The 17,790-nt window shown below is 40.1% G+C and overlaps 1 protein-coding gene across 1 annotated transcript; it reads left to right on the forward strand.

Moving 5' to 3' along the window:
* Positions 1–8,311: 8,311 nt before the first annotated feature.
* LOC141017274 (alpha-amylase-like) lies at positions 8,312–13,515 on the forward strand. The gene is made up of 10 exons (XM_073491937.1): positions 8,312–8,373; positions 8,895–9,069; positions 9,729–9,875; positions 10,357–10,554; positions 10,992–11,222; positions 11,943–12,076; positions 12,351–12,573; positions 12,677–12,798; positions 12,931–13,056; positions 13,275–13,515. The coding sequence occupies exons 1-10, from the start codon at positions 8,354–8,356 to the stop codon at positions 13,462–13,464; spliced, it is 1,566 nt and encodes a 521-aa protein (XP_073348038.1). The 5' UTR covers positions 8,312–8,353; the 3' UTR covers positions 13,465–13,515.
* Positions 13,516–17,790: the final 4,275 nt, after the last annotated feature.

Here is a 17,790-nt window from a genome sequence, read left to right on the forward strand (position 1 = left end):
TTGAAGGCATGTATTGCGTAGTAAGATTTGGGGATAAATTGTGCTTTGTGTCTCTTTTGATGTCTTAAATCAGGCACGTTTGGCCGTTTTCAACAGTGAAGAGAGATTGCATGCAGAATCACGGCATGACTTGGATCTGAACATGCATTATCAGCGCTTTTTGTATCCTTTCATAATAATATCATTAATATTAACAAGAAATTGATTAGTTGATTTACAGACAAGTCAAAATTTAATGCAAGTTTACTAATTGATTCATTCTTTTACAAATGAGGATTGTTTATTTGTCATGGGGAGTGCTAGATTTTTCATAATTTTGAGAAACGACAAACTTATAACAGCTGGAGGTGGGTGCTTACCAGGGTGGTAATATAGGAAATGTACGGTAAGGTCCATGTTAGTAGTGCTCGGCTTATACTGGAGAGTGAAAATCAGTATTTCTCTGTCTCTGCTGCTTTACCGTCTGTCTCTCACAGGTGCAGCAAGCACTAACTTTCTGTAGTACAAACAATATTATTAGATAAACAGTATGTCACATATCTATGTGTGTTTGATCAGTCATTGTGATGAGCCGACAGAGTTATCAGCAGATGTGATTGTTGGACTTCAGCACCTGTAGCTTTACTGTTTTGGTTCACCATAACTTCTCATTATCCTTGTTTTCAACTACAGGAAGAAGCTGATTACAGTGAAAAGCTCTAATAAAAACAAATCTTACAGTTCACAGCACCAAATGGCAGACAGACAAAGTTAGTGACTTTAGTGGTGATCAAAGTGGAGTGTTTTGCCTCTAAAGAGCCAGCTGTTTCCTTCAGGAGTCGATGGAGCGCAAAACAGACCTAAAGTGAGCGTGAATATTGTACTATTGGATATTGGACACAAACACAACTCCAGATGAATCTTGGTCTATTTCGTGATGTGAAAAAAGGTGAGATGCTGTAAAATGTACAGTACAGTATGACAGCTAGTTTCTGACGACCCCATATGTTTAAAAATGTCAGTTGTTGCAGCTGTGAGTTCTTTGTCAGACTTTAGATTCCAGCATCTCCAAAGTGAGTCCTTGCTTCTTTTCTTACTTTCATATATATATGAGTTGGACAACACCTTGGGCAGGGGCGTAACCAAGGGGGTGGCTTAGGGTGGCCCCTGAAATCTGATTGGCTTCCCCAGGTTCCACCCCATTTTTCCTAAACTATGATATTTGCCTGGTTAGAACTCAACTATAATTTGAACCGACTGTTTTGATTTTCCTTTGTAAAATATTGTAATCAAAGTAGAACAGAGTAGTGGAGACAGAAATGGTAAAATAACTTTATTGTGACTCTTTGAACTTTTGATGGGTGATTTTATATACAGTATACATATAAAAACATAAAAATCTATCAATATCAATAATGCTTTTTATTCCAGACTACTGTTGTCCTGCTTACAGTTGTAGGACTGACATGAATACTTTGTGAAACACTGTACTGTATATGGTCAACATTACTGTCTACATGTGTTCCTTTAATGTCTCAATGTGAGAAGCATGTGTCTTTACAAGAAGCCTGGATGGAGAGCATGTGTGTGTGAGAGAGCGTCTGATTCCATGACTTGTCTAAAAGCGTAAAGGTGTTCGAGTTCATGTCTGCAAATGTGCACGCATGTGTGTGTGTGTGTGTGCATGTACATTTGTGTCTGGCTGTGTGTGTGTGTGTGTGTGTGTATTAGCAAGTTTCAGAGCGTGAACCTCTCCTGGGGGACTTCCGCTGCTGCTGTTATTCTTTGCAGTGAGATGGAAAGCTTTTCCCAACATCTGCACAACATATCATCATGGCAAAAAAAAAAGAAAAAAGAGAGAGAGGAGGATACTGGGCAGAAACTTTCCTTTGGAAGAGCTGGGGATTTGACTTTATAGGACTTTTTCCTCTCTGATATGCTCAGCTTAGTTGATGCAATCTGAAAAGTTCCCAAAAATACGAATCATTTAGTGACAATTTTAGAACCGTAAAGGGAAAAATGTGGTTACCCACTTCTCGTCAAGGCAAGAAACACTTGTTAGTGCACTTGATGGCATTACTGGGATCATTAAAAAGTCATGCAAAGTTAGGGGCAGTAAATTTTTGCAGTACCCAGTGAAGCAACAAAAGCTTTACATCAGACGATTACCGGACCATAAATGTGGTTAGTTTTTATTTGACACCTCTTCATCCGATGCAAAGTGGATTTTTATGTTTCCAAAACCAGTGAGTGATGCAGCTTTGTGTTAAATACAAACCTACTTTTACAATAGTAAGACTACTTGAACTCTGCACACTGTTTCATTGCTTTTATCCAGAATGCCATGTGCTATCTGTTCGCCAACAGCTCTTAAACCGGAGCTGTCTGGCTAAGAGAGCAACCTGAGGTGTAGGAAGATGAGGTACATACAGCTTCTTATCCTTCCATCAGCTGCCTCTTTTTTTCCTTTATGGTTTTTACTCCCCCTTCTCTTTTTCTACTCACTCCCTCTGTGTTTTTCCTCATTTGCCCTGCACTACAGCAGCGCCCCCCTTTTACCATCTCATGCACTCGCTCTTCTTTTTGTTTCCTCATTTGTCTTCTGCACACCCACCTCCTCTCTCTTCTTCCTTCTCTCTCTTAACCTGCTGACCTCCTTTTCTTTTTATCTCCCTCTTACTCCTCCTCACTTTCTCTTCCCCCTGTCTCCAGTCGACCCTCCCGCCTCCCCCCTCTACGCTGTGACTCCTCCACTTTCCCATGACAGAAGCAGAGGCGGGAATCAAATGACCAACTTCTCTCCTTTCACCTGGTCTCCGAGCTGGAGCTGTGAAAGAAAGCTTTGTCCCCCGAACCCTTCATCGCCTCTGGAGGTATGTCCTGTGTTGTCCATACAGGAAAGGACTTTGGTCTGACTGGAATTTTTGGGGCCCATGGGAAAATGTGAGCGAGTTTTAGGGCCTTAACCCTCCCGCTGACACCTCCCACAGAGCATGATGCGTCATTCGGATGAAAACCTTGTGCCAGGATTCAAAGTAAACCTTAAAGTGGAAATCTTTTGATAAAAAATGTGAAAACCATAGTGTGTTTCCATCATTATATTTTTCTGCACATTTTTGAGGGCATTGATTGATGGTCTGGTCAGGAGCTCATTTCTTTGTACTGGTCAATTCTGGTGCTCTGCTTTTCTAATTAAGCCTTCACATAGAGCTGATCTTTATAATAACCTCATGGATGAATAATGTGAAGCGTTTTATGTGTTTCCGGAGGATGTTGCTTCATCTGCAACAATGAAATGTAAATGATCATACACTTTTTTGATGCCTGCAGCCTGTACGTCTCCGCTGCTGCTCGTCTCTGAGGAATGCATACATATAAACACAATCACAAACAGCAGTAAGACACTTCCAGTAGATCATCTGAGTGTGTTTTCTTGTCAGAATTGCTCACAAATTGTGTAGAGTGCCGGTACCTAGGAAAAAGTCAAGGAATGCCAAAGAGTAAATTGTAAAGGTGCTGATACTGCATACTAGTCCAGCTAGTGAGCTCACATGAATGATCAGCTGTTTCCACTCTGAGAGAAGAAGAAGAAGAAGAAGAAGAAGAAGAAGAAGAAGAAGAAGAAGAAGAAGATTTTTCCTCTGAATTCCTTTTGCAAATTTTCTCTTGAAGTTGACCAGGGTGACTGGTTATGTTTCTTCCTCATTGAGGTTGAATGGCAGTTCTATCAGGAGAGACTCGTAGTTTCTTTGAGTGAACAAGAACATTTTTTGCCATGTGTACAAAGAGAATGAGAGAGTCTTTGGTGGCTAGACTCCATCGTGATGAAGAAGATTATAGGGGGAGGTGATGAAGCTGTGCGTACTACAGGAAACCCCCTGATGGAGCCTAGACACTGGTGGTGGTGATGGAGGAAGGGGGATCCTGGATATCTAATGACGGGGGAGTTGATTTTGGTGAGTAGCTGGAGGAGGATGGGGTGGAGGAGGGTCGCGCAAATGCCTGAAATAATTTAAGTTTGACAGCAGAGACGTGATTGGCTGATAGTGTTCGTGGCAGAATCTGGTTAGTTTATTGGAGAGAGAGTACATGAAGAAACATCCATGTCTGGTGAATGGAGGGAGCAGGGAGAGATGTGAATGAAAAGATTGTCTTCCTGATTGGACTTGCGCTGAGCTTCATTTAGCAAACAACTGTCTTTTTTTCTGGGTCACAATTTATACCTCTTGTACCCTGTTCATTACAGCCAGTTCCTGTTTTGTTTCACTCCCACTAATCTCATAGCATTGTTTTCAGCTGCGTTCAGTGAAAGAGCGCTAAAAACCTGCTGCAACCAACCTGCTCAGCACCAACAGTGGACAGATACAGTTAGTGACTGGCTAGCTGGTGAACAGAGTGGAGCACTTAGCAACCAAAAATACAAATATTGCCCTCAGGAGTTGGTCAAGACCAAAAGCAGATGAATGATGATGCGGCGATTTGCGAGCAAGCACACGATATCAACTTAAATGCACATATAAAATTCCAGCCACTAGTGGTCCCTCTGTGAAAACAAAACAAAGGATGTAAGTGGCGTGGGATCATGTAAGTTGCTGTTTTCATTGTTAAACAACCACCACTGCTGATAAAAATCTGACTTGACAGGTCAATGTTTTAACGTTTTATTCCCATTATGTTTAGTCTCATTTGCCCGCTTCCTTCCTCACTCTCTGACTCTCTCCCAGAGGTAATAGCAGGTGACGAGGATAAAATGAAGGATTTCTCTGGGTTTGAACATTGTTGGAAACTTTTGGGGTAATGCAGGAGCATCACTCAACAAACTATATGACAAACATCTAGTCATTTTTACATATTTCACTGGATAGATGTTACATATTATATCTTAAAAAGGTAATGACACGCCAATGCTGTGGTTACAACGTTTCTGCTGCCCCCAAGTGGTCAAAAAAAATCTGTTACTGCACATTTGCTATTTTGATCTCTAAAGAGCATTTCACCCAACTTTAAAGGGTAGATAATACCAGAATCAACCATTTGAAGTCTTGTTTTGACCAGAGATAGAACACAGCTTTAATCACCACACACATTAAAAAAAATCTGTTAATTTGATATTTAATAACAAACTCAGCTATGTGGGTTTAAGCTTTGACTGTTCAGATAAAGGTTCGTTTTTGATCCCTCTGAATGTGTTGTCTGCTTTTGTCTGGACTATTACTGCGGCTTCAAAGAACACCAGAGAGCAGTGCTCCTACTGTGAACAGGGCATCGCGACCGAAGAACAAAACCTCCACTGTAAAATTAGCTCTTTATCCCTTTAGTCCTTATGTGTCAACACTCGCAGTCTGCACCGAGATGAGTTATTAGTGAATGTTTCCACGACAAACGTGCCGGGGCCCCTTCACTTCTACATGCCTGTGACCCACATACTCACTAGGGGGAGTGACCCAGAACGAAACCCAGTAAGGCAGGTCAGATGTCTGCCTGACACACTCTCTGCGGGGAGGACGGGTGCAGCAGGAGCTGGGTCAGATAGTAAACAGGTAGGACATGAGGCATGATAAAGCACACCAGGCCTTATTTACAGAAGCTTTCAATGCACACAAACCTGCAGTCAATGTGGCATTTACTGCCCCTATTTATGCAATGCAGCCGCAGGGACATATGTCGATGTGTTAGTTGCTGAACCCCCTCAATATTGTACTTGTTGAGCAACAATAAAGGCAATAATAATAATAATACAGCAGAATTGTTTAAGAGTTGTGGTTTATAGTGATTTTATCCACATTTCTGTGATAAATCAACAGCTGCTTAATACATTTTATAGTGTGAATTAAGAAATCACATGTACATATCAGTATAAGTATTATATTAAACTTACTTAAGGGTAAATAAAGGTAATTATAGGACATGAGGTTCACACAGAATGATGTAGTGTATATACTGTGTATGCTTTAAATGCAGCAGTTTCTCTCAAGAACCATTGGGGGAGCTGTTGTTATATGAAAACACATCCCATCACCATCGTGCTCAGTTATACAGTAACTCAGACCCCCAGTTATGATGAGACAGTGCCATGTGGTTGCTCTCAGGATAGTCAATATGACTCCATATTTACACAGAATATGCATCATTTTAACCTCTTGTGTTTTGTTGACTTTATTCCTCTTTTTTCTGGAGTCTGAAATATCTCACTGCTGTATGTGTAAAAAACTATAAATCAATACATGTGTTTTTATTTTATTATCTTTCTTTTCTTGCAACCACTCCCTTTCTTTATTTATGTGGCATGCACATTTGATTAGGGTGGGGAAATCAGCAAATGACCATAAAGCATCAGTATTACACCAAATATATCTAAACTTTTATGTGTTGTATGGGTTATAAATGGACACACATATCATTTTTGTTTACCAAAAAGTCAGATAAATATAAACATGCACACAAACAGATAAATGGATATACATACATTAAACTATTATGTTTTGGGTCAGTTAGACCTCAGAGACGATTGTCCTCTTATGGAATAACTGGTATAAATCTCCACTAAATGAAGTTTGCATTTGGGATTCAGGAAGGGGTAGGGCTGCATACACTCATATAATAACTTATAGAAATGTTGTTTTAACAGATACAAAACATATGAAAATACCTTGTAATAAACCAGGTTCAGGACTCCAAACATAACTGCTGCTTCAAACATTTGTGCAGTGTGGCATAAAAGACACTCAAGTAGTGGCAATACCACACAAAAATACCTATTATGAGTAATGCATACAAATATTTTACTTGAATAAAAGTAGGAAGTATTAGCAGCACATGTACTTAGTAGTATTAAAAGTAAAAAAGTACTCATCATGCAAAATAGCACCATTATTTTTAATTATTAAATACTTATTGCACATTGTGGAGCTCATTTTAACAACTGTATTACTTTTAGGTAGTTTAATCTATAATAATGAAGATTTATTAAATGTTCCACAAAAAAAACCTTGATCTGAAAAGTATAGCAGGCTTATAAAGAAGAAGAGGAAGTAGAATCTTTATTTACAGTATGTCACATGTGTCATATAATGTACAACATGGTGAAACTGGTACCCATCCCGAGGGAGCAGTGGGACCAACCAAAAGTCAATATATTCCATTACATTTCTCTAAAATGTAGTGAACAGTAGTATAGAAATGGAAATACTAGTACAGTATAAGTACCTAAAGAAGAAGACATTTCCTTAGTTACAGTCCTGTGTAAACTGAGCAGTTAAGTTTTACATTAGCAATTCTCCATACAGAAACAGCTTCCTGAAGGTGAATATAGTTATGCTGAAGACCGACCTTATACTCTACTATAAATTCATCTCCTGTGCTGACACAACAAACATGACCTTTCACCCACATACAGTAACTGAGCGGTGGGTCACACCTGAAGCCCCTCGTGGGAAAATACTTGTGTTTTGTCATAGCTGGTGTAGTTTGTTTTACATAACAAATCTGACCTCCCACCCTTCTGGCTCGGGTGTAGCTTATCTGTATTGGTTTTGGCTAATGGGAAGCAGATAATAACACCGTGAAGTTATACAAGGATGTTTTGTAACTGTTGCACCTGATATTTGTCTTTGATATGGCAACATGAGCAAAGTAAAACTGACCACTGCTACAGTAATTTAATCTGACCTGTCAAGTGCCAATCAATTATTTTCATCAGATTTATAAAGCTGTATGTATGGATGATTTGGTTCTCCCGATCATTGCTCAGGTGCAAGCTTCATTTCTACTCCCACAAGTTCCCATACATTAAAATGGAGACAGTTGAGGTGCACAAAACCAGTCTATGTGTGAAATATGTCAAATGCATGATTTTTGTGCATATACATGTCATTTAAAACATCTGGCCCCTGGTGTAAGACCTTATATGAAAGTATTGTGAAACCTCAATTTTTTATATTGGCCTAAGTTTGTACTAAATATGTTTGATGCTTGAATAAAGGTATTTGTCTTTACATGACAATACATGAAAGAAATCCAGTTAGAATTACAGCGCATACTTCAAATTTCCATACAGAGATTCTGAATGCAGACTCAACATGAATGTTATGTAAGATGAAGACTGCTTTTTCCAGTGCAGCGCTCGCTTCACTGTTGCCAGTGTTATTCAGCATTTACGGCTAAGATTGCCAGCTTGATCTCAAGGACAGTCGTGCTTACGTGCACATCGCTCTCATCACATAATACAGAATTTGCCTGCCCCAGCTTTTTATTTGCTTTGCCCAAAATAGATATTTGTTCCAAATCAAATAAACTCTGGTCAAGTTTAAAATGGCTGTTGCAACATCATGTGGTTACTGAACAGAATGAACAAATACTAAAGCAGGATAAATCTATGTTGTCGTCTTCTGAGTGGTGAGAGCTTAAAAATGCAATTTTGATGTTTTTATATTTGATTCAGTGCAGGATGAATATCATAAATCACATAAGATGGTAATATGGTAATGTTTTAAGCAGGAAAATTGTGTTTTGTGGGCTAGTGTCCCTGCTGAGTTCGTGAGGTTACATGACAAGGCAAATGTGATTCTTCTGAGAGTGAGTTTCAGTTTGTTTTGACCTGCAGAAGGGATAAAATTCAGTGTAACAGATATGTCACTGTCAGAAAATGAATGAGAACGCTTTGGGATCTGAATCCACTTGTTTCTATATTCAAGTAAAGACATTAAGCACACCTCAGTTTCCAACCCATGTGTGCCTCAAAGCTATTTTTTCCCTCTGCAAATTTTGAAACAATGTAGGAGGCTGTGAGAAAGAAGCACCTGTTTAACCTCCCTGCTGATATTTGCCAGTCTCTCATTGGTCCAAGAGAGAGGGGGAAATGAGTATAAATACTAACCGTGAGGCAGCAGGTAAGTGTGTTTTTCTCGCTCATCCAGGGAAAACATGAAGTTGTTCATTCTGGTGGCTTTGTTCGGGCTTAGCCTCGCCCAGCACAACCCCCACACCAAGCACGGCAGGACCGCCATCGTCCACCTGTTTGAGTGGCGCTGGGCGGACATCGCTGCAGAGTGTGAGCGCTTCTTGGCTCCTAATGGCTTTGGTGGAGTTCAGGTATGTATGGCTGAACACAGGGATCAGATAAATATATATCAAAAGGGAGCAGGCAATTTCAGCTTTCTTCACATAGAAAATTGTTGTTTATTGTTTTGAATTTCACTGTTAAGTTTTGTTTTATCTGTTGTATGAGGAATGGGTAATTTAAAAAAAACAACTCTCATTAAATGAATTAAAGACAAACTTACGTTGTTAGGAAAATGATGCTCCTCTTTTTAGGCGGAGTTCAATAGTGTCTTTTTATCTGTCTATATTCCTTTAATTTAAATTTGATGGGGTAATCCAGTGATTCAGTTTTGCACAAAATAAAGTTGGAGGACTCACAAGAAACCGATTTTCAAAAGAACGGTAAAAAATCAAGGCATCAGAAACAGAGATATTCAATTTAGTGTGAATTAAGCTACAAAAGACTAGATTTCCCATAATGCACTTGTACAGAATGTTTTATTAGCCCTCCATGGATTTTTTTCAAACTTTAGAAAACCATGCGTATCCCTCATGATGATTAAACAGAACTTCATGTAAAAAATTGCTGGAGTGCACCTTTTAAAAAAATACAACTACACTTGATTTTTGAGAACAATTGTCTGTCAATTCAAACAATTCCTGCGCTAAAAGTGACGATTACTGTAATGCCTTCCCTCTGTGTTGCTCAGATCTCCCCTCCAAATGAGCACATTGTGCTGAACAATCCCTGGAGGCCCTGGTGGCAGAGATACCAGCCAACCGGCTACAACCTGTGCTCCAGATCTGGCAGTGAGAACGAGCTGAGAGACATGATCACCAGATGCAACAACGTCGGGGTAAACCACATCACAACAGTGATTTATTGAAAGACATTTGGAACAATGCTCTTCTACGTATGTCAGCACCTTGTAAATCTACAGCTGTGTACAAGACATCAAATTCTTACCAGATACATCTCTTAACACTTGATACCTAATTTATCATCATCACACTGTTTTATAACAACAGACACATGGCATTTCAGAACAAAAGACTTTTTTTTAACAAAGCAAAACCATTTCATGAATTAATGCATCTGTCTTAAAGAATTATCATTCACACTTTAGACATTTAGCAGCTATTTTTTAGTTTACAATGATATTCTTCCTGGACCACCAACATTGCAGTAAACTGCTAGTGAGCAGTGCAGCTTTGACATATTCCAATGACCTGAGAATGAACTGAATGTGTTAAGAAAAGGATCGCAAGTGAAGAGAGATAGCAGGGAGGTGTTGATTAGTTGTCTTGCACCTATACAATCCTGCATCTGCCCCACAGGTCAACATCTACGTGGACGCTGTCATCAACCACATGTGCGGCGCTGGTGGTGGAGAGGGGACACACAATTCATGCGGAAACTGGTTCAGTGCTAGCAGGAAGGAATTCCCCACCATCCCCTACACCCACTGGGACTTCAATGATAACAAGTGCAGGACAGGCAGTGGCAACATTGAGAACTATGGTGATGCCAATCAGGTGATGAATTGCATTTCACAGTAGTTCCTCACTCCAGTCAGGCATCCACCGATTGTTTGACTTTGAGGATATGGGGTAAAAAAAATAAATAAAAATCAACTAATAGATGTCACCATGCAACTTCTCAATAATAAAATACATTTCCAGAAAAGAAGTTTAAACATTGAATTAGGCCAAATCCCAAATTCTTGGTTTGTTTTGTTGACATCACTCAGAATCAGAAAACATCATGAACAGACATTAGAAAATCTAAATGTTTTTCGTCTATTTTTTAGGAATAAAATGTAAATTAAAAAAAAAAATACATAAGGTAATTATAGATATCACTTCCCCTGTTGATTACTTACATTAAGATTGCACTTGTAAGTGTCTCTCCTTAAAACAAGAGTAAAGACTCATTCAATTGTGATGTAAATGCTCATTTCTTTCTGCTGCAGGTGCGTGACTGTCGTCTGGTTGGTCTGTTGGACCTCGCCCTGGAGAAAGAATACGTCAGGGGCAAGGTGGTTGACTTCATGAACAAGCTGGTTGACATGGGTGTGGCTGGATTCAGAGTGGATGCCTGCAAGCACATGTGGCCCGGTGATCTGTCTGCTGTGTACGGTCGTCTGCACAACCTCAACACCAAGTGGTTCGCTGGTGGCTCCAGACCCTTCATCTTCCAGGAGGTACATTTTTCAACATCTTATTTTATAAGTTTACGTGATTTGAAGACTGAAATATTAACATGGGAAAACATATATTATCGTATTGAGTGTGTCTGTGTCTGATGTGTGTTTAACTGGTATATCTTACTGAACCTAAAGGCTGGATGAACTTATCTAGACCTGGTTTGCAGAAAAACACGTAGCCAGCAAAATACAAATTAAAAAAACTGCTGCCAGTAAAACTAATTTACATTCAGGTTCATGCCCCGAGCTGTAGTCGACAGGGAAACATGTGATTACATGAGTACTAACCGCCCACATAACCGATATTTATGACTGATGGCGCAAAAAGAGCAGCGAGCAGAGCCGTGGGAAAATGAGCACAGAGATCAAGATGACGCACACAGACACATGCACACGGGTAGAAGCTGTTAATATTCAGAAAAAAAAACATTAACGGAGTGGTAGCAGGTGAATACAGTTATCTTGAGGATGTAAAAGCATGAACCAGAAGGAGCTAACACAGGTAAAAAGGTAGAAAGCTGCAAAAACAGCCTGTTAACCTAAAAAATAAGTGTGATCTGTTTTCACTAACAACATGAATGTTTACTAGCAGAAACATGGTTTCGTTTTTGCCCCTGTCAATTACCTCTGTCAATCCACAAATCACTGACATGGTGCAGTTAATTTAAATCATATGTACTATGAATAGTGTGGATGACGTGAATTATTTCCCTCCAGGTTATTGATCTGGGAGGTGAGCCCATCTCCTCTAGAGAGTATTTCCATCTGGGAAGGGTGACTGAGTTCAAGTACAGTGCCAAACTGGGAAATGTCTTCAGAAAATGGAATGGAGAGAAGCTGTCTTACACCAAGTATGTGTATTTCTGTTTGTCTGCCATATCAAATTGATATTTTTGAACATTTATTTAACCCTGAGAGGGCTTCAATTCCATTTGCTGCATAAATTCCTGGTTTTACCTGATTTACTTTCTAACTGTGTTTCTAGAGACAAAGTGTTTGACAAAACCATCATAAATGATCACTGACTAGAACTGGTACATTTTAGAGTTTCTGAATTAAATCCTTTAATATTTGGCTGTTGTAGAAGTGTGCCCCTCATTAGTAAAATTGTATTATTGTGTGCAGGTCCTGGGGAGAGGGATGGGGTTTCATGCCCAATGGCAACGCTCTTGTCTTCGTTGACAACCACGACAACCAGAGAGGCCACGGTGCCGGCGGTGCTTCCATCATCACCTTCTGGGACGCCAGGCTCCACAAGATGGCTGTCGCATACATGCTGGCGCACCCTTACGGAGTGACCAGGGTGATGTCTAGCTTCCGCTGGAACCGCCACATCGTCAACGGAAAGGTAGACTCTCTTTAAATTAACAATAATGATAAAATTCAATGTAAGGTGTGTATTTCTAACAGATATTTTCTGTGAAACTCCGTTATCCATCATTATCTTGTAGGATCAGAATGACTGGATGGGCCCTCCCAGCCACGGTGATGGATCCACCAAGCCTGTTCCCATCAACCCCGACCAGACTTGTGGAGACGGATGGGTGTGTGAGCACAGATGGCGTCAGATCAAGTGAGTTCTCAGACAGCGAGACAGGAAACTGGTACACACAGAGCTCATTTTTTTGCCTCTGCTTCGTCACATGGATTTGAAAACGCGGTACATTATATGTTATGATCATATTTTGTCTCGTTTTTCTTTTAGGAATATGGCCATTTTCCGTAATGTGGTCAACGGACAGCCTCATTCCAACTGGTGGGACAATCAGAGCAACCAGGTCGCCTTCGGACGTGGTAACCGCGGTTTCATCGTCTTCAACAATGACGACTGGTAAGAACTATTAGCTAAGTGCTCTAACTGGTGCTGACAAAATACTAAATTCACTACGCTACAAGGTGTACAAAAAAATTCCAACAAATAATCTAACTCTCCCTCAGTGATATCCTATTGGTTTGAATACAAAATACAGCAAAATAAGATCTTTATTCTACAGTTTTGTGACATTGTGGCCGTTTTAACAAAAATATGTACCTTGTCCTCACCTTCAGGGACATGGATGTGACCCTGAACACTGGCATGCCCGGTGGCACCTACTGCGATGTCATTTCTGGCCAGAAGGAAGGAAGCAGGTGCACTGGGAAGCAGATCCATGTTGGCGGTGATGGCCGCGCCAACTTCAGGATCAGCAACAGAGATGAGGATCCCTTCGTCGCTATCCATGCTGAATCCAAGCTGTAAACACAACAACTCACAACTTAAAATAAATCTTGATGTAGTCATCCAGAAAAACTGACTTGGTTTTTGACTGATACAATTTTAAAAAACACACTGAGTCAATCAGGGGATAAGAAGTTATGGTAATCTATTTTTCGATCGAGGTTATGCACTAACTATATGCGGACATTTTGCAACAGTCACTCCCTCCTCTGCATCTGCCATCGATGCATTCTTAGAGAAAAGGATAAAAAAAAACCTGATAACTTTGTGAAGGCGTGTTGTCTGCAATCAACTGCTCTCCCCATTCACAGCAGCTGTCATGTGCTAGAGGGGTTGTATCAAATGCAATCTGACATCAATGCATACCATCAATACTTGCAAACTTAAAGGGTAACATACATGAATCACACATTTGCTGAAAATCTTCCCATCTGTTAGAAAAATTTGGCATGAAGAACAATATGATGATACTGTTTGACCACCATCTGTTAAAGAAAAGTGTTTCTCAAGCTTAAGCCACCATTTAAAGCCCCTGCAATGACAACTGCTGTGCTTCCATCTTGAGAGGTTACTCAATATGAAGAAAGGCTAATAGACTGTCAGAAATATTCAACACTGACGGCAGGGTAAAAAGAGTTATAGGATTAATTTCGAAAATGACCAGAACAGTAATTTACTTCTCAATTAATAAATTTGAGGTTTAGTCAGATGAAATGAAAAAATAATGTTTCACTGGAGAGACTTAAATGAGCTGACTGTTGGCTACGTCTGGTTGCTGTTACTGTTGCTGCAACTGCAAAGCTTTCTGTTACACAGCACATATGCGGTTTACAGTCATAAGTAGCCTGTGGCAGATTTACCACTTGAAATTCAGTCATTTTTGAAACAAGGGGTCTATGATTTCATCCAGATGTAAACAAAAACAGCTCTTTGTTTCTACCCCAATGACAGAAGACAACAATTACTAGCAGATTCATGTTTTAGCTGTAACTCTTGCAAGCTAATGCTAAGACTCCTTGAGTTGGTTGAAAACACTGTTAAAGGGACAGCTCAAATAACAAAATCAATAACTTTTATTTACTTCGGCAAACTGCAACAAGCCTCGGCAGTAGTTTAAATTGCATGCAGAAAGTACATGCAATCTCATGGTATCAAACAGCCAAACTGTTTCCCTCTGAGGGCCAAAAATAAGGCGAAAAACACCTACTGTGTTGAGATGCAATATGGTACTAGGAACCAAAGTTCCCTTAATTTACTGACTTCCTGGGAAAAGTGAGCCTCTGCAGTGCTCAGAGAAATAATTAATAGGTAAAGATGCTACATATTTAAAGTGCAGTATTAGCTTACAAAAACTAAAACAGCATAAACATTACATTTTTTTTTTTGCTAGAAACCTCTGACAGGCCAAATTAATACTTATGGCAGGCCAATTTTAGCCCAACCCGCTGGTAAACCATCCCAAATTCTGTCCACTCACCAAGCCCATTTTACCCACAATGCAACTTAAAACCGCCCAATCTGGCAACAATATGACTCACCCAAATCCCAACACTTTTGATCTGGAGATTTGGGTTTTGTAAAGGCTAAAGACTCTTTTATACATAATTTACGCTGCTTCAACCAGGCCTGTCGTGAAGTTACATTTGCTACGTTGCGACTGGATGACTGCTGTTTGTGAGTGATGTAGCTCATTGGTCAATTGATGTATGGGTGACAATGAAATGGTTACATTTTTCATTGATTTCTGTTTTTCAAAAGATGTTTAATCAGACAGCTGCACGGTCAGTGAGTGTCCTGAACAAGACCTGTGATGCATGCGAATGTCCTTCCTTGCATTGTCCATTCTCCCCCTCCACTGGGATGAGACTCCTTGCCATCACACTGCAGCCACTTCAGTTTCACCTGAGTGCAACGTTGGCATCCGTCATTAGGGCGGCGTCAGGGCCCAGAGGGCCAGTGAGCCAACTCTCCATCCTTTACTTCCTCCCTCTCTCTTCCTGTCCCGTCACCCTGGATTTCTCCCCTGTCCCCTCCCAGCCCACCCACAGAGTCCTCGTCAGCAGCTCTGGACGGGTGACACTGGAGTGCCAGCCACCAGAGGTGAGACTGCGAAGGTGGTGCCTGACAGAAATCGGCTCATCTCCGTTGTCATGGCAACGTGACCCATGAGTGCAGAAAACCTGGAAAAATTCTTTAATGTCTCATAGAAAAGAAAGCGACAGAGCAATGGTTGAGAATGAGTGTTTCTTGGTAAAGGTGATGAAAACAATGACATCACATGTCACATGGTTTGTATTGTGTCCTTGCTGTACACAGAGAAATGTTTAACCACAGTATCAATCAAGCCATGTGGATATAATAGAAGCACCGGTACATATAGGTTATACTGTACACACACATTCTCCGCACATCTGAATGTATATTAAAATTTGCCTTCCTCTAAAGTAGTGTTTAATTCATATCACGTTGCATTTGATGAATCTTTGCTCACGAAATGTGCGAGGCGAGAAAGTCAGAGTGACAGAAAGTGCAGGAAAAGGATGGAAGGAGACCTTAACATTGGACCAGCCTCAACATATTGCATCTGCTAAATTATTGACCCTCTCTCCATCTCTTGGTCCGGCAGCTGTGAGGGCCTGTACCTTCCGATTAGCTGCAGAGATGTCAGCGTAGCAGACCGGGGTCTTTGGTCCTGTCATCCTCACTGATGCTTTGTGACATGGCTGTCAACGGTGTCCCCGTCCTGTTTCATATTTCATACGGTGCAGCAGACCTGCCTGTCACATCACCCAAGGAGAAGGACAGTCATCAACTTAAAGACCAGGCAACTGAGTTTTTGGATCCATTCAGCTGTCTCACACTCAGAAAGTCAAAAAGAGAGTGTAGGTTCATGCCAAGGCTTTTCAACATTAGCAACTAACTTAATTTCCAAGCCTTGTTGCCTTAAAATGTATGTATTATTACACTATAATGATTGTGGCTGTTTCTGTGCAGTATGTTTTTTGTTGATGGCCGTCGCAGTAATCATGAACACAGCATATCATGATTCATTTTAGCCATGTGGCACCTGGGAAATATTCAGCTTCATATCACATGGGGGCAGTATTGAAGCGAGAACTGTGAAACAGAAGCTTTTCTAAAACAGGATTTTAAAAAGGTCCATGAGACATTTTGCTCTCTGTTACATTTATTTCACAACTGCTTGAAATTCAGAATTATTCAAGAAACGAAAAGAATTCTGAAGATGACTGATGTACGAATTAAGCATGAATTATATATATTGTCAATGACAGTATAAAAAGAGGTGAGTGATGTATGACCGTATTGCTCATACAAACTTAATTCATGCAAAACTGCATAATGTTCGGCCGTCAGTGTTTGCTCCCAGCTGATACACACAACGTGCCGTCGGTGTCCATTAATGTGAGCAGACCGCTGTTTATTTGTTTGAAATTTCTCAACTAATCATTCTGACAAAGAACTCTGTGCAGAAAGGTATTGATCCCACACTCTTGACAGGATCTTCATCTATTTTCTCACTGGCGGGTCTTGTCAAGCCTCCAGCTTCCTCACCCAATAGCTGTCACGTCATATCTCTGTGTACAGACACTTTCACCATGGCAACACGCTACGGCAACTTGTACATCTACAAATACTGTAGGCCCACGTTCAGTAGTTTGAAAGGTTATTCAGAAAAATTAGGAATTGAGATTTCTCATGTCAGCTCGAGCAAATTAATCTAAATGAAGCTGAAGAAAAGAAGTTTCTAGGAGCAATAGTTAAAAGGAACTGCTTTTATGTGCAGTATTATCCACAATGAAAATACTGTAATACACATGCAATAACATATATGACAAAGCTTGTTTGAGTTTCCTTTGTTATTATCACAATGTTGTATTACCACAACTACAACCACTTCTGAGAGACCAGGATTTCTGAAAGCAAAAGGTATTTTAGATTCTTTGTTTTGCATCCTGGATCTCATTTATAGCATGTGAGAGTTGACTGATTATGTTGTCTGTATTTATTAGGGATCAACCGATATGTTTTTTTTCAGGACCGATACAGATAACGATTATTGGTAATCAAGTAGACCGGTAACAGATATTTGGAACAGATACACAGTACAGACATTGAAAATTAAAATCTTGTTTTCTATTTGTTTGCTATTTTAAACTTAAACAAGTTTCTAAAGTTATCAGATAAATGTATCTTTTCAGATTTGGATTATACAGTGTTTACTTAAAACTGAAAAAGGATGCTGCATCAGAGCTAAAGTGGCACATTTCCAAATTAATTGATGTTATCAGCAATCAGACACTGATACTGATAAAGGGAAATAATGCT

Source organism: Pagrus major, chromosome 21 (assembly GCF_040436345.1).
Source record: "Pagrus major chromosome 21, Pma_NU_1.0".
In the NCBI taxonomy this organism is placed as follows: domain Eukaryota; kingdom Metazoa; phylum Chordata; class Actinopteri; order Spariformes; family Sparidae; genus Pagrus; species Pagrus major.